At 34.9% G+C, this 19,339-nt stretch overlaps 3 protein-coding genes across 3 annotated transcripts; 2 read left to right on the forward strand and 1 right to left on the reverse strand.

The window, feature by feature from the left end:
* Positions 1 to 2,585: 2,585 nt before the first annotated feature.
* On the forward strand, positions 2,586 to 7,080 carry LOC133288250 (UDP-galactose transporter 1-like). Its single transcript, XM_061485967.1, has 5 exons — positions 2,586 to 2,761; positions 4,189 to 4,438; positions 4,535 to 4,742; positions 6,195 to 6,426; positions 6,818 to 7,080. Exons 1-5 carry the CDS (start codon positions 2,651 to 2,653, stop codon positions 7,040 to 7,042), a joined length of 1,026 nt encoding a protein of 341 aa, XP_061341951.1. The 5' UTR covers positions 2,586 to 2,650; the 3' UTR covers positions 7,043 to 7,080.
* A 1,035-nt stretch (positions 7,081 to 8,115) lies between these two features.
* Positions 8,116 to 9,448, reverse strand: LOC133288264 (uncharacterized). The gene is made up of 3 exons (XM_061485983.1): positions 9,000 to 9,448; positions 8,434 to 8,555; positions 8,116 to 8,289 (listed from the first exon to the last, which is right to left on the reverse strand). Exons 1-3 carry the CDS (start codon positions 9,375 to 9,377, stop codon positions 8,130 to 8,132), a joined length of 660 nt encoding a protein of 219 aa, XP_061341967.1. The 5' UTR covers positions 9,378 to 9,448; the 3' UTR covers positions 8,116 to 8,129.
* A 5,493-nt stretch (positions 9,449 to 14,941) lies between these two features.
* Positions 14,942 to 15,415, forward strand: LOC133288233 (probable E3 ubiquitin-protein ligase XERICO). Its single transcript, XM_061485949.1, has one exon. It carries the CDS (start codon positions 14,942 to 14,944, stop codon positions 15,413 to 15,415), a length of 474 nt encoding a protein of 157 aa, XP_061341933.1.
* The last annotated feature ends 3,924 nt before the right edge of the window (positions 15,416 to 19,339 follow it).

Below are 19,339 nucleotides of genomic sequence, written 5' to 3' on the forward strand. Positions count from 1 at the left end.
AGCAGAGTTTTTGATGTATGTGTTGGAAAATATTATATAATAATTTTTAAAAAATAAAAAATGAGTTAGTATTAATTTTAATTATTTAGTAAATAACTCGTCTTTATCACATTAATTTATTAAATAACTCGTCTTTATCACATTAATTTATTAAATAACTCGTCTTTTGAATCTTGGTAAATTTTCATTGAATTGTTAAATTTTTGTAACTGTATAGCACCATTCCTGAATATTTTTGAATCTCAAAAAATATTTGTTTCGGCGCATAATAAGGAATTTTTTTAAGGAATAATTAATATTGTGATTTGTTCCTTTTAGGCTGAAAAACTGTTGCTATAAAACTAGGCATAGTTGTATTGCATAAGGAATATTCAGCAAAGATTCTGGGAGGATGATATGATGCAATTGAGCACAGATAATTCAAAAGCTTAATTAATTATAAGGTTTTGAATCTGTAATATACACATGCGATAAGACTCCATTATGCCTTGTCATCAATTATCAAATTCCAATTGTCCGACAGGTAGGTGCTCATTTGAAATTTTAAAATTGAAATTCATGCAGCAATGTAAAGGCGCCAAATTTAGAAAGCTATATCTTGACAAAGGCAAGATCTACGAAACAAACAAAATAGGTTGCCTCCATAACTATGTATTTTCATGATTAGTATTATAACTCACTATATAATATTCTCAAAAAACAATGTTAGTTAATGAATTATTTAATTAGTAGCATTTATTAAAATTTACCTAATATTTAATTTAATTATGATAAGGATTTTTTTTCTTTCTAAAATGAGATTATCCCTTCAATGAAAATAAGTAACGATGTATCCACCCTAAAATTTTAAGAGATTAAGATCACAATATACTTAAAATAAAATAAAGGAAAAATATATCCTTAATTGTTCATGAGACAAACTCATTTATATGTCATTTGATTTGATTTTATGTATATTGAAAGTTGATACCATAACTTCAAATAATATTAACTCGGTAAAATTCTCAAAATTGGTGAATTATTATCACATGAAATCACGTTAAGCCTAATCTAGAATTATTTTGAAAGTGAATAAGTAAATATGTATCTATTATTATTTTAATTTAAAGTACATTATGAATTTAATGTTTTGAAATTTAATACTGAGTTCATTCTTACTCACTCACTCAACAAATCCAGTTTAGAATATTATTTTCCCTGCAAGCTAAACAAATAAAAAAAAAATCTCTAAAGTCTTTACTATTTTCTCAGATAGAACTCATAGAAGATTGCAAAGATCTGATACTTGTATTTCATTTTCTGAAATAGGAGACGGGATAATAATATCCTTCATATTTATAGCAGCAAACAAAGCTGCTGATTGAATTATTACCATTTACCAAAACCAGATCGATATAATCACGAAGACATGATGAATCCTAACCGTCCTTCTTGATTGTTATATTTACGTGAATCAAGCATGTATACTTTGAGACGTGCCAAAAACTAATAACTGAGAATTTTAAACTTATATAAGTTTTTTTTAAAAAAAAAAAAATCTAATTTATACAAGTTTATACACCTAAAATAAATTTGGGGCTTTGGCTCGAAGAGCCAACTATGATATTAATCCCGATGGCAGAATGAATAAATGATTAAGATTTTATGTCCCTCTCTAATATGACGTTGATAGATATCATATTGGGTTTAGGTTTAGGATTTTGCACCTGCTATCATATTGGATAATAACTTTTCACATTAATTCTTTATAACTTTTATAATGAAATCTACAATTATTAATTATAGGTAATAATACATTATTAACATCATTTAAGTAACTCAAATTAAAATATTAAGTACATAACGTTTTACTTATATGTATATAAACAGATTAAACAATATATCATTTGATATTAGAGTAAAATACTCCAACTTTTCATATTTTTGCTTGATTTTTCATATTCCTCTCTTTATCTTTCAGTGTTAAAAATAATTACTTTGCCCTTAATTATGATAATAAGGAACCTAGTCCCTCGTCATCAACCTCATCGACGGTGCACATCCATTGCCCCACTCTAAATCTTAACCTTCCCTTATAAATGTAAATGTTATAAGTTCTTAATTATATACTTAAATAACTTTAATAAATGTTATAAGTTTTAATATATATTTTTTAAAGACTTAAAAGCTAACTTATTTATTAAATAAGTTGGCCAAAATAACCCAATCAATTAGGGTAGTGAGAGAATTCACCCCAAAAAAGAAAAAAGAAAAAAGGAAAAAGAAAAAAAGGTAGGGTGTTGGAGAGAAAAAGATTGAAAGAAAAGAGCGAGAGAATTGGGACTTTACCTACAAAAAAATACCAAACATGACAAATAATTTCCGTGGCGTATTACATTGTTACATGACATAGAAAGAAACATATAACAGTGAGACAAAGAGAACGAAACGTTTAGAATTATAACATAACAAACAGAGTTAAGTGACACGAATCACATTGAAAGTGCAAGAAGTGCTACCTTTTTCTTCTGCTTCTTAATCTACAACGTTAGGACCTTTCTTTTTCCATACTTTCTCTATCTATCTCTCTCTCTCTCTCTCTCTCCTGCAATTCCCAGCTCCGAAAAATTATTTGGGTCGGGTTTTTGATCCGTGTTGTTGGAGAAAGGTGATGGAAGAAGGCCTTGTTTGCCAGTGGAGCGTGTTCAGATCTCTTTTGGCAATCCTTCAATGGTGGGCTTTCAATGTCACTGTCATTATCATGAACAAGTGGATCTTCCAGGTTTCCCTCTCCTTCTTTAACTCTTATTGTTTTTTCTTTTCTCCCACCTTTCATTTATCTCTCCAATTCTGTTATTTACACTTCATTTGCTTTTTGTTTTCCCTTCCGTCCCAAAAATCTGTTAAAGATTCTTTTTTGTTTCCCAATTCAATTGTAAATCTAAACATTTTTATGTAATTTGCTTTCAAAACAATGAGGAATGATATTATTTTTTCTGGGGGGTCATTCGGGAGTTTTGTGTGTTAATATCGGAATACTTGTCTGATCTATGGAGTTTTGATAAGATCTATCCTTTAGCAATTTAGCATGCTGAAGCCTGAAGCTTGGAATTCGTATGTTAAACTCCTAGAATCAAGAAACTTAAGAAACTGCCAAGAAGGCAAGAATTAATTTGTGTGTGCTTTTAGACATTATTGTTTGACGTTGCCTTGTGATTCATTGCATTTTTTTTTTCATAACATCACTGGTCTTTTCATTGGGCCAGGTCTGTTACAATGTTATGGTTTTCTTTAATGATCTATGTACCCTTGTACATTAATATGCATAATTGTTAGTTTGCCATAAATTCTTACTTTAGTTAGTTGGGCACTGCATATTGAAGTTGAACAGAGTATGGATTTCGTGAATTTGATTTGCTCATCAGGTGAGGTCTTAATTTATAAACACTGTTGTTCTTTTTTATGATTGCATTTGAGCTACATGCAATTCTTGGTGATCATTGTAACATCCTTTTTTTTATCTTGGCTTGTGTAATCATAATTAAAACAGTTATTCAAAATATTCAAAATCACATCATTTGGATATCCTATACGAGGACATATTTAGTGGGTCCTTGAGATGAATTAAAATTATCAACATAGGTAGTAAGTGTGATTAATGTGTGACAAATTAAACTCTGGCGTTAAAGCTTCTAGAAAAGTGTGTAGTTTTTCTCCCATGGATTTTTGGATTTCCCCGGTTATATAATTCTACAAAATTCAATTCCACTTTTTGCTGGTCGGTGGTCAGGAAAGGTCCACCAATATTCTTATGTTATATTCCATATTCTAAGAATATTTTTTTCATTATGACATTGACTTGTGAAACAAAGCTTTTTGATAGGACCTCAAATGATCCTGATCACCATAGTATTTAGGTCTTTTATGTTCTTGTTCTATCTGTGAGGGAAAAAAGTTTATCAATCTCAATCACTATTAGAGATATAATATAAAATTATTCATGTGCCTTCACCCAATAGCTTTGGGAGAGTTGGTCCATAACATGGTATCAGAGCCCCTCTATGGGATAGTTGGTTCTTGACAATCACTTCCTCCACATCTGTGTATTTAGGTTTCCTTCTTGCTCACCTTGCTCCCTCAATCATCACATTAAAAATTTGTATGGATTATAACAAATTCTTTAAATTCAATTTTTTTCTTCTTTTGCAGAATTTGGATTTCAAGTTTCCCCTGTCAGTATCCTGTATCCACTTTATCTGCTCAGCCATCGGAGGATATGTGGTAATTCATGTGCTGAAGCTTAAACCATTGATATCTGTTGACCCTGGAGATCGCTGGAGAAGAATCTTTCCTATGTCATTTGTATTCTGTATTAACATAGTGCTGGGGAATGTGAGCCTACGATACATTCCAGTTTCTTTTATGCAGACAATAAAGTCATTCACTCCTGCAACAACAGGTAAGATTCAAATTCAATAGTTGGTTACATTTATGCCACCTGATTTATGTTTTAATTTCAAGGACATTTTCATCTGAATATGGTGAACTTCCACAGTTCTTTTGCAATGGCTAGTGTGGAGGAAATATTTTGAATGGCGTATTTGGGCTTCTCTTATACCTATTGTTGGAGGGATTCTTCTCACTTCTGTTACAGAGCTTAGTTTTAATATGTTCGGATTTTTTGCTGCCTTATTTGGCTGTTTGGCTACATCTACAAAGACTATCCTTGCAGAGTCTCTGTTGCATGGATACAAATTTGATAGGTGCAGATTTTATTTGCCTTTTCTTTTTTTATTTGTATTTGTGATTTCTTGTTCTTTCTTTACTTTCTCTCTTTATTCTCTTTCTGGATTTTTGCCTGTGTAGACTTTCCATTTACTTATGGGTCTGCAATGTCTACTCCTTCTGGTGGACGATGGGTTTTTAGTCCCTACATTGACTTTACTAGAGCTAGGAAGTTTTTTTGTATTGGATCTAAGAAAATTTGTGGGTGCTGTTAAATTGGATCGTGGCACCTGCTATTAGCATCCACCAAACATGGAACCTAATGCATATATACCAATTGGTGTGGCTGATTTTGTTTCATGGACCTTTAATGTAGAACTAGAAGTTCCTCATTCTCACTCATGGCCTATACGTATGTGTATATATGGAATTTAAATATTGCACTTATTAGTAACAACCACCTTGTCTAGTGCTTGTTTTTCTCAAAAAGATTAATGTTTATGTTATATGATAAGATTAAAGTAGAGGATTGGTTTTTTAGTCTAGACTCTAGATATGACACAATTGGCATATGCATCTTAATTGCAGTCATAAACATTTATGAGATGAGCAAATATTTTTTGTAGGAAAACCAGTCTATCTTGATATTACTGTTGGATGTTAACTCATTAACCTTTCAATTGACCAACTTTATATTTTTCATTTATTCTTTTTCGTCAACATGCCAAACTATATTTATGATAAGGTAACCTTCCACAAAATGATGTTTTCTTTTATGATTTTTATACCAATATTTGATATTCATGATTTTGGATATATGCATTGAAACAAATATGTCATCGTACCATTTATGTAACCACTAACCAGTGTGATGATGAAATTGCATATGTTTATGTTCATGTTATGCTTCTATCATTTTTATTGGATTACATTGGAGGTGCCAGCAATTGGGTAGGGGAGAGGAAAATCTTAAAATCAAGTCTTAAAGACTTGGGCCAGTGCCACTTGAGCTACAAGCTTGACAATGCTTCTGTCCTTTTCTTTTGTCTAGAAGTCCAAATACTGTATCCTAAAAGGACTGATATCTGGACTATTCTCTTAATTCATAGATTGAAAAAATAAGATGCAAGAAGTGGTGATTTGGCCCCTTTTGTGTGTCAATCAGCTTCCAAAGGTTTCAATCAACACCAGGACTCTGGAATATGAAAATCTTCACTGTTGTAGTTACTGGTTAAGGTGTCTGTGTTGTAACATCTATAAGCATCTTTTAACAAAATCCACTTAGGTGCTGAGTTTTCAACATTTTTTCTTGTGTCTCCTTTTATGTATTAATTTTAAAGAAAAAGAAAAGTATTGCCACTGGGTAAGTGTTGATCTTTATCATTCCCTTCATTCCCACTTATTAGGTGCTCGTATAGGTTTCTCCAAACTGCTTTGGGATGATTTTTCTGCTGTATATAGGCTAATTGTTCTTGTTTCCTTTTTTTTAGCATAAACACAGTTTATTACATGGCACCTTTTGCAACTATGATCTTGGCGATACCTGCTATGTTACTCGAAGGCAATGGAATACTTGAGTGGTTAAGTAATCATCCACATCCTTGGTCGGCCCTGATCATTATTTTCAGCTCTGGGGTTTTGGCATTCTGCCTTAACTTCTCCATATTTTATGTGATTCACTCCACCACTGCTGTAACATTTAATGTTGCTGGAAACCTTAAGGTGAGATCTATCAGGCAGATTCAAATACTTCAAACTACTATATTATTTTGTCTTGACATTCAGATTCATCATTTTTTGTTGTCAATTGGTTCAGTGCATATATTATTTAGGAAACTGTTCATATTTTATTATTTAACTACCTGGAGAAACTGTAGCCGCATTATCATTATTCTTTTAACAAGCAGTTTTTCTATTTCTTTCTGCCTGATTAAGTCATTGTTTCACTGAACTCTACACTTCAACATTGTCAGTAAATTACTAAGTGCATGAACCGGCATATTGAGGCTAGGGTAGTGTGGTGGGGTGTGTGAATGGTGAAACCAAATTGTGATGTCTTGAATCATAGTTATTCCGCAGTTACCAATTAACAATAATCATGCCTTTTGTGCAGGTTGCAGTTGCTGTCCTTGTTTCTTGGCTGATATTTAGGAACCCAATTTCATATTTAAATGCTGTTGGATGTGGCGTGACTCTAGTTGGATGTACATTTTATGGTTATGTCAGAAACATGCTCTCTCAACAACCACAAGTTCCGGGAACTCCTCGGACACCCAGGACTCCTAGGATGATGGAGTTGCTTCCTCTTGTAAATGATAAATTGGATGATAAGGTCTAATTGTTTTAGCTGAGAATGAGGTTTCTGCTGTTTGGAAGGGCAGTTATAGGCTTATTAATAGCTAAAGGTGAATATATATATATATATATATATATATATATATATATATATATATAAAAGTGACTTTGATTATATATTCCCTTAGATTGCCCACAGTTTTTAATACATAGTTCTTTTTTGGAGTCCTCCATCTTTCTTCCTTTATTGCTTCTTGCCCGGTGGCTCGTTCGATTTCAGTATTGTTGTTATGTCTCCATTTTTCTATTTTGTTTCCTGATATGGATTGCTTGCAGCCTACATGCGATGATAGCTAATAGTTATTTTGAAAGTGCAAAGGAATTGAATACAAGTTGACCAAAAAATAAACTGAATTATATGGACAAAGCTAACATCAGTAAATTTAACAACTCACGACTAACTTTTTTATTTTTTATTTTTTATTTTTTGGTGGCGAACACAAAATAGTGTGTGGAACTGTTCCTTCGCATGTGATTCACAAAAAGAAAATGTTGGCATTGAGGTTTTTTGGTACATTCATTAAGAATATTGTTTTGAGTATCTTGTAAGTTAAAATATAAACCAAAATACTAAAAAGTTACGGAGACTACTTATTATAAAATGAAATATCATTTAACTAACAAAAGAAACTAATTGTGTTTTATTTGGTAATAGGTTACTTCTATTTCTGTACATTTTCGTGATACAAATTACAATTATCGAAAAAAGAGTGCTGGAATTTAATGCTATTGTAAATGATTTCTTATACTTCCTGCTTTGTGGTCCTTCATCTTAAGGTGGTGGTCCGTGATAGATATGATTTCACCGAAATTCTTTTTTGTTTTCTTTTACTAGTCTCTGGATCATGCATTTAAATTTGTAACGGTGAAGAACCATCTACACTCCCCGGGGTGGGTGGGGGGAATATCAGCAACAATCATGTTATATCATATAATCAGATATATGGAATTAAATTGATGCCACCAATTCATTTGATTAGTACAATAGAACCGACATATTACTATGTTAATCTTCCAATTTGCCCCTTTTCTACGATCCTAATCAGCAATTAAAGTCAAGAACACAAGATCTAAGCCAGTAGCCAGAAGTTCTTCTGCCACCTTGTGCTGATAAGGTAGCCATTGGTGCCTTTACTTCTCTTTCTCACTGCTATTGTCAAGCATTCTGCGTTGTTGATACAATTCTCAGCAAACTCCTCTGTGCTGCTCCTACTGCGGCTTCCACATAGGCTGCAAAGATTAACGAATTAACTTTCCAATACCAAGTCTTTTTAAAGCAAATGTTGAGTAGTAAAATTAAAATTTTCAAAGAGTTTGAGGATTGAGATTGAAGGATGGAAAATTGCATTAGTTGATGGATGATTAGAATCTCACCAACTGAAGAGAGGAAGAGGCTTCTTTTGGCCCAATACCAAGACAGAGACCTCAAGTTTTTTCACTTGGCTCATCACTGTAGCTAGTTTTGGTCCTTCAATTACAAGTGCTTCCACTTCCACCTATGTCAGACCAAGACAGTGTCATTATTATTATTTTTACTTTTCTGAGGGGGTAATGCGCAAAGAAAAACTGAAGCATCTGAGCATTCTCATGATTTCTCTGCAGAAAGTGAAAATAATAGAACGGAATAGTGCTGGAAACTCAGACCCTTTGCCCTCTAAAGAAGAGAAAAAGTTGGAAAAAATAATGTGCAAAAGAAATATTAAAAAAAAAAATAGAGAGAGAAAAAGGAAGGAACTTCCTACTTCCCTCTTGCTGTGCAACATTGAAGATTCACATATCAACTTGAATCAAGATCTACCAAGCTCAATGGCCATCCCTGACATCAATGAATGCAAGGAAAGGAAAATGGAGAAAGAACATAGCCTATGTTCTCTCTACTTGACCTCAAGAAATGAAAGTAAGGAGTAACATATTACTCTGACTCCAATTCACGAACTTACCTCTGGCTTGGAATCTTTGCAAAGGGACCCAAGATAATTGACAAGATAGGTAGAACAAGAAGATTCAGAAGCCTTATGTGGAGGTACAACATGAAGCAAAGTGAGCAAATCACCCTTATTTGCAACATGGGTGAGTGTCCACATCATTGCATGCTTGGAATGTGAAGTGTGATCAACCACCACCATCACTCTCTTCCTCACCATATCCTCTTTCCCATACATTGCAAAACCTTCCATTTGATTCAGACTTGTCTCACACCCTTCAACGTTCACTCCCCCACCACTGTTATATTTGTCCTTCCTACTCCACCTATTTGATGTTGATTTCCAAGCCTCCTTCACACTTAACTGTCTCAACAATGAACCCGAACTTTGCATTGTCTCTTTGACACCCCTTATGGCTGATATATCCAAATTGAAGTTCACTATTACTCAGTGAAGAGATAGAACAAGAGAGAGGGGTAGGGTGGGTGCCAAGAGTGCTTGAGTGCAGTGGAGGTTTTTTTGGGCAGGTTATTATAGCAGAGGGAAAACAGACTGCAAAGTTTGGGGGGTAACTTTTGTGCAGATTGAAGTGTCACGGGAATCCCTGGCTAGTTGTGGCTTTACTCAAATATGATGTTGTAGTCTGTTTTGATGATGATTAATGTACGGTCATTTCTCGTCTAATCTGATTCAGATTCTTTTGTATATTAGTAACAATAGTTTAACATTTTTGACATGATAAACTGACTCATATGTATTGTTACACATGATTAAGATAAAACAAATTAGTAAATGATGGGTTACCTCATGCCACATGATGCACATGATGTAAAGTGGTCCATCTATAAAAAAATCATATCCACAGCCCTCAGTGCCATTAGATCTGTATATTGATAGATTCCCAGAGAATATGGTTGCAACTTTGCAAGCCATGCCATCATGGGTAAACACATGGGTCTAAGAACAATGTTTCCATACATAGTCCTTTTGCATTGTCACATCAATATATCATGAAGTTTGATGCATAGAATTAATTGATGGTATTAAATATTTTACCGCTCCCACTTACATTGTTACTTTCTGAAGTTCATATTAAGGCACCTCACTTCCACCAAAGCAGTGTCACAAATGGAGCTAGGGGGAGGGAGTAACTCTATATCATTCTGGTTTTTGTGTGAAGATGAATTTCAGTTTTTTAGCAGGAAGCTGCATCCTCACCTTCCAAATAAAAAATATTGATTGGCTTAGAGATCTGAGCTAACAGGCATATGAGGCCATTAATGAAACAGTGCAAGTTTAGCATGTAGAAAATACAAGAAACATATATATATACTATCCACATCTAATATACCATTAAAGTGTCTCAGAAATCATTAGATTAACACTTGACCCTAGTCCCAATATAGATAATGTTATCACTAGCCTTTATCATCCTTCTCCATGGGGCTGATAGTGTGAAAATTTGGAGGGTATAAATATCATTTAATTAGCATATATTAGAATATTGCACCAATGTATCTTATATATTAAAAGAAAAAACTATTTTCTTTGGGGTGTTGTTGTTAACCCCCTTAGATTACCAAAAAAAAACAAAGAAAAAACTATTTGGTTTCTTTATTTGTCATTCACTTGTCTTCAGTGGTCAGGTAAACAGCAAAGAATCCTGCCTAGACAGCCTATAATAATAATAATAATAATAATTTTAATATAAAAAACAAAAATATTAGCAAAACAGTACTTTATTTATTATAATGTTACGTATGAAGATTATGGGGAAGGTGTCAGAAATCAGAATTGGGACCCCCCATATATTGGGTCTTGTTTTGTTTTGGGGTGCTGTTATGATCAAGCACGATTCAGAGCTAGAGGGCCGTACTTACAAATAATTGCCCCCGGGTAGCTCGCTGGACCAACCATCTCTACTCGGTGTACACTCACAACAAAAACGACCATTCAATTTCAACCCTTTCCCTCTTTTCTTTTTCATGACCCTTTCACAGAGTCTATACTATATGGATTCAAATGAGAGTGTTGAGTTTACTTCCCTTCTTCTTCTTTTTTTTTTTTTTTTGAATAAATTACCGGTATCCTTTTTGAGAGACAATTTTGTTCAAGACGAGTTCAGGATTAAGACTTTAAACTCCTTCACAAAAATAATACTGGAAGGATTGAACACATATTTTTACTTTTATCTGCTTAGTTCTCATGCACTAACTAAGCTATCATTATTTGTTATTTACTTCCCTTCTTTCAGCTTGAGGTACAGTGCTTATTGCTAGACTTTAATTATAGGAGGGTCATGTGATAAATTTGTTGTCAGGTCGCTTTTAACATGATTTTCAGAAACAGGTATATCAGATTAATATTACCAGAGCCGATAGGCCATCAATTAATTACCCAATTCATCACTTTTTCTAGTTTCTTCTTTTGTATTTAAGTGCAGTAAATAACAAACAAGTGTTGCATCCGTGTGAGTTTATACATAATGTGTTCCGGAAATAGTTACACGTATTTGGATCTGCATGCAGGTACACAGCTTTTAATTTTGTTTCATTTCAATGGTCCTGTCCTGGTGGACAATCTAATCATTAAAATACCACTCTGGACTTGATTCTAAGTGCAACCTTTACTTTTGTGAGTTGCTAGAAAAGAGTATGAAAGTTGGAGGCATTTGCTCCATCATGCATGACACTCAAATTCAGTGAACTCTATGTTTTTTACTTGGTATGGACATATTACACATAAACATGAAAGGTAGTGGAACACATTATTATGATACTTCTTCACCATTTATTATCAAATTATACAATAAAATTTTCATTTAACTGTTACTAATTCTGTCAATTTAACAAATACAACCTAATAAAAAATCATAAAAAAAATTCATTTATATAATAGCATAAATACAAGCTTAGTTAGACCAGATTGAGTTTCATAATTCAGTTTATATAAGATTTTGATGGATGTTTTGAATAAATAATTTTGGAAATTGATAAAATTGAGGTCTAAACATAACCTAATGCCACTTGTGTAACATCCCGAGCGCTGACGAGGGCGGAGAGTGATCGGCGATGCAAAGAGGCATGAACAAGGAGCGGCTGCTTCTAGCGTGGGGTTACATGCATGAATGGTTCGAATCGACACCCGAAAAAGAGGGATTCCAAAGACTGTGCAGGTGTGAGACTGCACAGTTTGGAATAACTTATAAGAATTAATTGGTACTACCTATACTAACAAGATGCATATGCTTTTCGGTAGCCCAGAACGGAAGAACTCCACAGTTAAGCATGCTTGACTTGGAGCAATTCTGGGATGGGTGACCTCCTGGGAAGTTTTCTCAGGAAGTGTGCGAGTGAGGAGAAAGCACACTGAAAAGTCTCGTGTTAGTATGTGGGGATAATCGTTGATTCTTGAAGCGGCCGGGCGTTACAAGTGGTATTAGAGCAGGGCCTCTCTTCCAGTACGGTGTGGTTCGAGGACGAACCAGGCAGAAGCTGGTGGGCATGTAACATCCCTAGCGCTGACGAGGGCGGGGAATGATCGCCGGTGCAAAGAGGCATGGACAAGGAGCGGCTCCTGACAGGCTTCTAGCGTGGGATTACATGCATGAATAATTCGAATCGACACCCGAAAGAGAGAGATTCCAAAGACTGTGCAGGTGTGAGACTGCACAGTTTGGAATAACTTATAAGAATTAATTGGTACTACCTATACTAACAAGATGCATCTGCTTTTCGGTAGCCCAGAACGGAAGAACTCCACAGTTAAGGGTGTTTGACTTGGAGCAATTTTGGAATGGGTGACGTTTTCTCAGGAAGTGTGCGAGTGAGGAAAAAGCACACTGAAAAGTCTCGTGTTAGTATGTGGGGATAGTCGTTGATTCTTGAAGCGGCCGGGTGTTACAACTTGTCATTAACTTACCATGTAGAGCATAGTTGTTACTACTGCGTGTTGAGGGTTAAAGGTGAATCTTCATTTTATATAGAAGAAATTCTTACATAGGGACACACTTAAAACGTCATTTTGGTACACATCTAATTAGCAAATTGTGAACACCTATTTTTGTCCTTAAAAAAGAAAAAAACATCAAAGAAAAAAGAGAGAAAGCAGCCAACATAGCGATAAAATCATAGAGGAAGTTCTTTATACCGGATAGGTAATTTAATAATTACTAATTGGAATATGATAAATCATTACAGGTTACATTGCCAAATAAATTTAATTATTTGAGCAAGTTACTAAAACAACGATTCTTCCGTTAACTATCAATTTTTGGCAGACACTAATATGAAGCAGTGATTTTACATTGCTCAATCCTATCATCTTGCTATCATCCATATTGGCTACACAATTGAGGTCAGTGGTTCATGAACTTCATCAACAGGAAGTGTACTCTCTCTCTCTTTTTGGGTACAAACTACAAAATGAGGGCTAAAGCCCAAAAAAGCAGAAAACTAACTAAGGAGACACTACAACAGTAAAATTACTGCAGTTTCTGCGATCTTCCCTTATTCTAAGAAGCACTCCTTCAGGAGCGTAATTCAACCTGAGAAAATTTGAATTCCATTAGACCAAGAAGTGTACTCTTAAAGCAAGGATAACTAGATTATTGTGTGTTAGATAAATGAAGGATAGAAAATAATGACTTTATACATATGCATGGGTACGTTGTGTGTTAGATTTCATTCATGATTTAAGGGATAAGGCAGTCAAAACAAAACACCTATACGCTAAAAAAATTGATACCATAAAAAACTCTGCAGAGTTACAACTTGTGCTTGAGCCTAAAACGAATGACTGTTATGGTGTTATCATTCTTTTACACATATTATAGAGTCATACAACAGCAAGCTACAGGGCTAAAAAGAAAAAGGCATTCACCACAATCTTGGCAGAATTCAGTTATAGGTGAAATCATCAACCACTATTCAAACTGTATTATGAATCTCTTCAAAATCACCCAATACATTGTTGAAGCAATAGGGCATTGTAAAGGCCTTCATATAAGTTGTCAATTTACCAAATTACACGATAGCTTAGAAAATTAAAATAAAAACCCAATCTCAGATCTTTAAACCCAATAACAGATATATAGATGAAAAAAATATGAAATGAGAGAGGTTAAGGAAGTTACCTCAAGAGGGAAATATTTGAGGATGCTGGTGAGGAACAAAATGGAGGTTTCTTCGATGCACAGGGGATTACTTCCAACATTCCAAAACCAAGCAAAACAACCCTCTTGACTAAACGATGGAGGTGAGAATGGTTTAGAGGGCTAGGACACTGTAACCTTTGTAAAAGCTAGGAAATTTTGCAAAAGGAAAGGAATCGAGTTAGCTACCAAGTGAGAATAGGGGAGAAGCACGTGATCGACTAACGGAGTTGGGAGAAATTTTAACAGATATGTTTATTGGGGAAGGATATTCTTGATATTCTTTCTAACATATATATTCTTTCTAACAAAGATATTCTTGATATTCTTTCTAAAATCACAGAATATCTTTCTCACAAATATAAAAACAGCACAGTATTAAGCTCCATGTCTAAAATCACATGCTCTTTCTTGCATTTATCAATCTCACTAAGAGTAGGATTATCTTATTTTTAAATCTCCCTAAACCGACTTGAATTTTGAAGATTTTGCTCTATAAAAACAGCACAGTACTAAGCAAAACCTTGTTTACAATTTATTTCTTGTTTAGAACAGTGAGTACTGTTAAAGCGCTTAGTTTTTACATCTTCAATTCATGGAGTCCTCTAATCACTTCCATATTGTTGAATCCTTTCAACAATTTATTCCAGAAAACTTTCCTTCAGGCCAATACTTCTGTATTAATTTTCAATGCGGAAACACAGTTTATCCCTCATCAAACCATGAAATACCCTCCACAACCTCATTCCACGAGTCCTACTTGATTCCATGAGATATCTTATATGATTGTGATGTATTCGAAATCATGGATCCTCTCAGTCCTACTATGGCGTATTTATATGACGTTTTTTCCTCTGTTCCTCTATCTTCCGAGTCCCTGGAGTCAATTCTAACTGTTGTAGGTCGACACGCAAGAGATATGATCAGCGACAACATTGAAGGACTTGACATATTGCATATGGATGCGATAGTTTGCACTGCCAATGACCTTAGTGAGGAATATTACGAACATACTATTGATCACCATAGCGTGTTTATATCAACCCTCGTGAATTCCATGGAAAAAGTCAGATTCAATCAAGATGCTTCTTCTAATTTGGATGATACATGTTCTATTTGTTTGGAGAAGCTGAGAGATGGATCAAATTCAAAGCTTGTCCGCACCAAATGCTCGCATGTTTTTCATGAAGATTGTATTACCGAATGGCTTCAGCATTGTATAGCTCATCAATCCTATTCTTGTCCTTTGTGTCGTTGTCAAATTACATATGTTGATTAAGTTTGCAAATTGTAGAACAACTTTATTGTAATCAATTTTAATTGGATCGTGGGTTTTCTTCCTCTTGTTGAAGGTTTTCCTGTGTCACTTCTTCTCTTTATTCTTTATTTTAGGGTTTAGGGTTTTTAAATTGCAAAATTTTCCATAAACTAAATTCAACCCCTCTTGAATTCATCATGACCAACAAAAAGAACTATTCTTCTTTCCATGATCTGTTTCTTAAATGCAATGAATGCGATGTAACTATGTAAGTGTATATTACTGTCAGGCGAGCCATAAATTCAGTCTACTGCAAAGCGTAAAAAAATTGAACCCCTTCGTTGGCAAAAAAATTAATTTAATCCTTTTTAATAAAATAATTACGCATGTATTACAGTTTTAAAAATAATTATGGATCTACTGCACAATGTGATGCCCCATTGGGGCGTCTCACCCTAAGCGGAGACGCCCCAATGGGGCGTCACATTGTGCACCCTATATATTCCCTTTCCACTTTTACAAACTCTTCACACCTCTTCTCTCATCTTATATCTCTTCTTTACCAAAATTCCTAACATCATACATACATAATCTTTCACCTTTAATTTAGTATTTAAATTTTATTTCTTACTCTATTTAAGAATGAGTTCAAATCCTAATTATGTTCGTGTTGTGTTATATTACAATGGAAAGAAGGTAGAAGGTCGACGAGGTGTCATGTTTAAATCCAACACAACGCAACCATTGGCGAACTGCATCAGAGAATTTGGCAGAAGTTAAGTCTTCAAGCCAACCAATGTATCATTCAGATCACGACAAGGTTATGGCAATGTGATAAATACATTAGTTTGCAAGTGGTTGACGATGAAGATGTTGAGATGACAATGGAAGAATTTTTCAATCAGTCAAGGACAGATTTTCTGGAGTTGTATGTCGACAGCGCCGCAGCGGAGAATGTTCCATTACCAGTGAGGATAGTTGATTTAAATTCTCCCCGTCTTCCATCAACGTATGCCGCTCATGCGTCTCCAGTTGGTAACATTTCTGAGGGAGATGAAAATGATCCAACTTGGAAAATGCACGACGAAGACGACGACGATGATGATGAAAACATCGCAATGGAAGAACGTCTTCTGGCGGAGGATACTAGTGCTTCAGATGGTGATGAAGGTGGTGAGATGGGTGCGTCTCAAATCCCAGTCTACCATGAACCAGTGGTCGCGCAAATGCCGCAATTGCATGACGTTGTGTCTGCCCCATTATGTAATCATCAAGGTAATTGATATAATTTGTATATACCTGAGTTGATACCTGATTTAATATCTGATTTAGGAAGTTTGTATTAAAAACTTTTAATTATCAGATGCAGGTGACGAAGTTGTTATTCCTTTTTGGCAAGGAATTTCGCATTATTCGTACATTGATTGGAGTTATCGGAGTGAACAAGAATCATGCACTGATGGTACGATTCAGGATCGGGTTCAATACAAGGTCCGTGGAAACTGGGTGACAAGTTATTTGTGAACCAAGAATTTGCAACAAAAAAAGATGTCCAAATGGCACTTAAGCACAACCTGATTAGGGAGCATCAAGAAGCAATTGTAATTAAGAGCACACCTGCAAAGTTATCCATGAAATGTTGTGCGTACGATAAAGGTTTCCCGTGGCGCGTTAGGGCGATCAAACCAGTGTTTGGTGAAAATTGGAAGATTACGAAATGGGGTGGAGATCACAATTGTTTGAATGAGCACATTTCCCAGGGACATAGACAGCTCAATGCTGACGTTATTGCGGATCTCGTTATAGGTACGTATTTATTTTCAATGACATGTCAACGTTTACATACTGCTGTGTCATTAAATTCGTTCTATGTTATCGAGTCTGTGACCTTTTCAATGCAGGGATGATAAGGGAAGAACCATCTGTCTCAATTTCTTTGGTTCAAGAAAGGATAACCTCTAAATATGTGTTTAAAGTTTCCTATAGAAAGGCATGGTATGCGAAGCAGAAAGCGATGACAATTATGTACGGTGATTGGGAGGAATCATATGCTTTTTTGCCAAGGTGGTGAGAATACATGCTTCGCTTTTCTCTAGGTTCATTTTATCATATTCAAACAAATGATTTTTATGCGGAGCATGGGTTAGTTACTGGAAAAAAGATGTTTCTTCGCATGTTTTGGACGTTTAGACAGTGTTGTGAGGCGTTCAAATTTGCCAAACCAGTCATCCAGATTGATGGAACACATTTGTATGGGAAGTGCAAAGGCAAATTGTTGGTGGCCACTGGGTATATAACTGATCTATGAATGAGATGCGGAGGTCACCTGAATGATGGAACTCATTGGCCTCTGGAACCACGCCAAAAACAGCAGCACAAACAGCGGGCCAATCCTCATTTGTAGATCCGGTAACGACAATACCGTTAGTGGGCAATCCCAATATGCCGGCCACATCCTGTAAGGTGATAGTCATCTCACCTTGCATCATGTGGAATGTATGTGTCTCTGGTCTCCACCTCTCGACCAGAGCACTAATTAATGGGGCATCGATCTGAAATAAGTTATACATTTATCACGTGTTAACGAATGGTATTGAATAATTACATAAATACAATACGTCGTAAATCGTATACCTGGATATGTCGCATCCGGGCAACATGGATAAATCCAGCCTGTGTGAGGTAGTCTGTGACCACCTCTAGAATAGCCCCGGTAGGTGGCCCCCTATGGTTTCCCACGCCTGGTCTTCAGTCTCCTCACATGCTCCGTATTCCATACTCGTTGTGAAATATGGGCACGTTGCGTCCTCTTACGAAGGACGTCCCATCTGTAAGGCCCATGTATGATGTACATGCTAGGATCAGTAGACTCTGCATCTGATGCAGAATCCAAAGATGATGATGAATCAACCATGACCCTAAACTCACCATAATATAAAACAACAATGAAATTAATCACATGTAACAACACATTTTATGTACTAATTAATTAAGCAATGCCCTAATTTATTATCAACAAAATTAAGCATAAACCCTACGTTTTTACTAGAATCGACATTAATGAAATATTATTAATACGTAGTACAATCATTTATTTGTAATTAAATTATAATAAAATATTGGACACAAATTAAATCATACTGACATAATACTTAACCCTAGGTCACTAATAACTTAATAAATATATACTAATCATCACACCTAACTGACTACAAAATTATCAATACACTCTCGCATTAATAACATCATACAAAATTTACGAAGTCACAATCACTATTTTCTAAATCACTATCACAAAATAACATCATAAATATGTATTAATAATCATAACTATGTAACAAAAAAATTACTATATCATTACAACATTCATAGCATGGTACAAAATTTCTAAGTGACTATCCTAATGTTCTAAGTCTCTAATATACGATAAATCCTAATATGTTCGCAAGGTAGCATTGTAATTTAAATGTATACATAGCAGGTATTACGAATTTACCTAAGTTGGCAGAGCTTCGCTACGCACAAACCGTGGTTAGAGAGAGGTGAAATTGTGAGAAGTGAAATGGTAAAAAATGGTATATATAGGGCACACATGAGACGCCCCTTTTGGGCGTCACATGTGACGCCCCATTGGGGCGTCTTCCCTTAGGGTGAGACGCCTCAATGGGGCGTCACACGTGACACCCAAAAGAGACGTCACATTGTGCAATAAATGTGTAATTATTCTCAAAACTGCAATAAATGCGTAAATATTTAATTAAAAAACATTATTAAAATTTTTTTGCCCCCCTTCTTTATGATAAGAAAATTAAGAAAAGCTTGTTATTCACCAAATAACAGATGAATTGTACAGAATATGTTTCTATTCAGGGAAATACTCATGATTTTGCTTGTTCTGTTTTTGTTTTGTATTTTTGTTAGTTTTAATGTATACGAACTACAAAA

Source organism: Gastrolobium bilobum, unplaced genomic scaffold (genome assembly GCF_033153095.1).
Source record: "Gastrolobium bilobum isolate Gb01-03AN ecotype WA unplaced genomic scaffold, APGP_CSIRO_Gbil_v1 utg776, whole genome shotgun sequence".
Classification (NCBI taxonomy): domain Eukaryota; kingdom Viridiplantae; phylum Streptophyta; class Magnoliopsida; order Fabales; family Fabaceae; genus Gastrolobium; species Gastrolobium bilobum.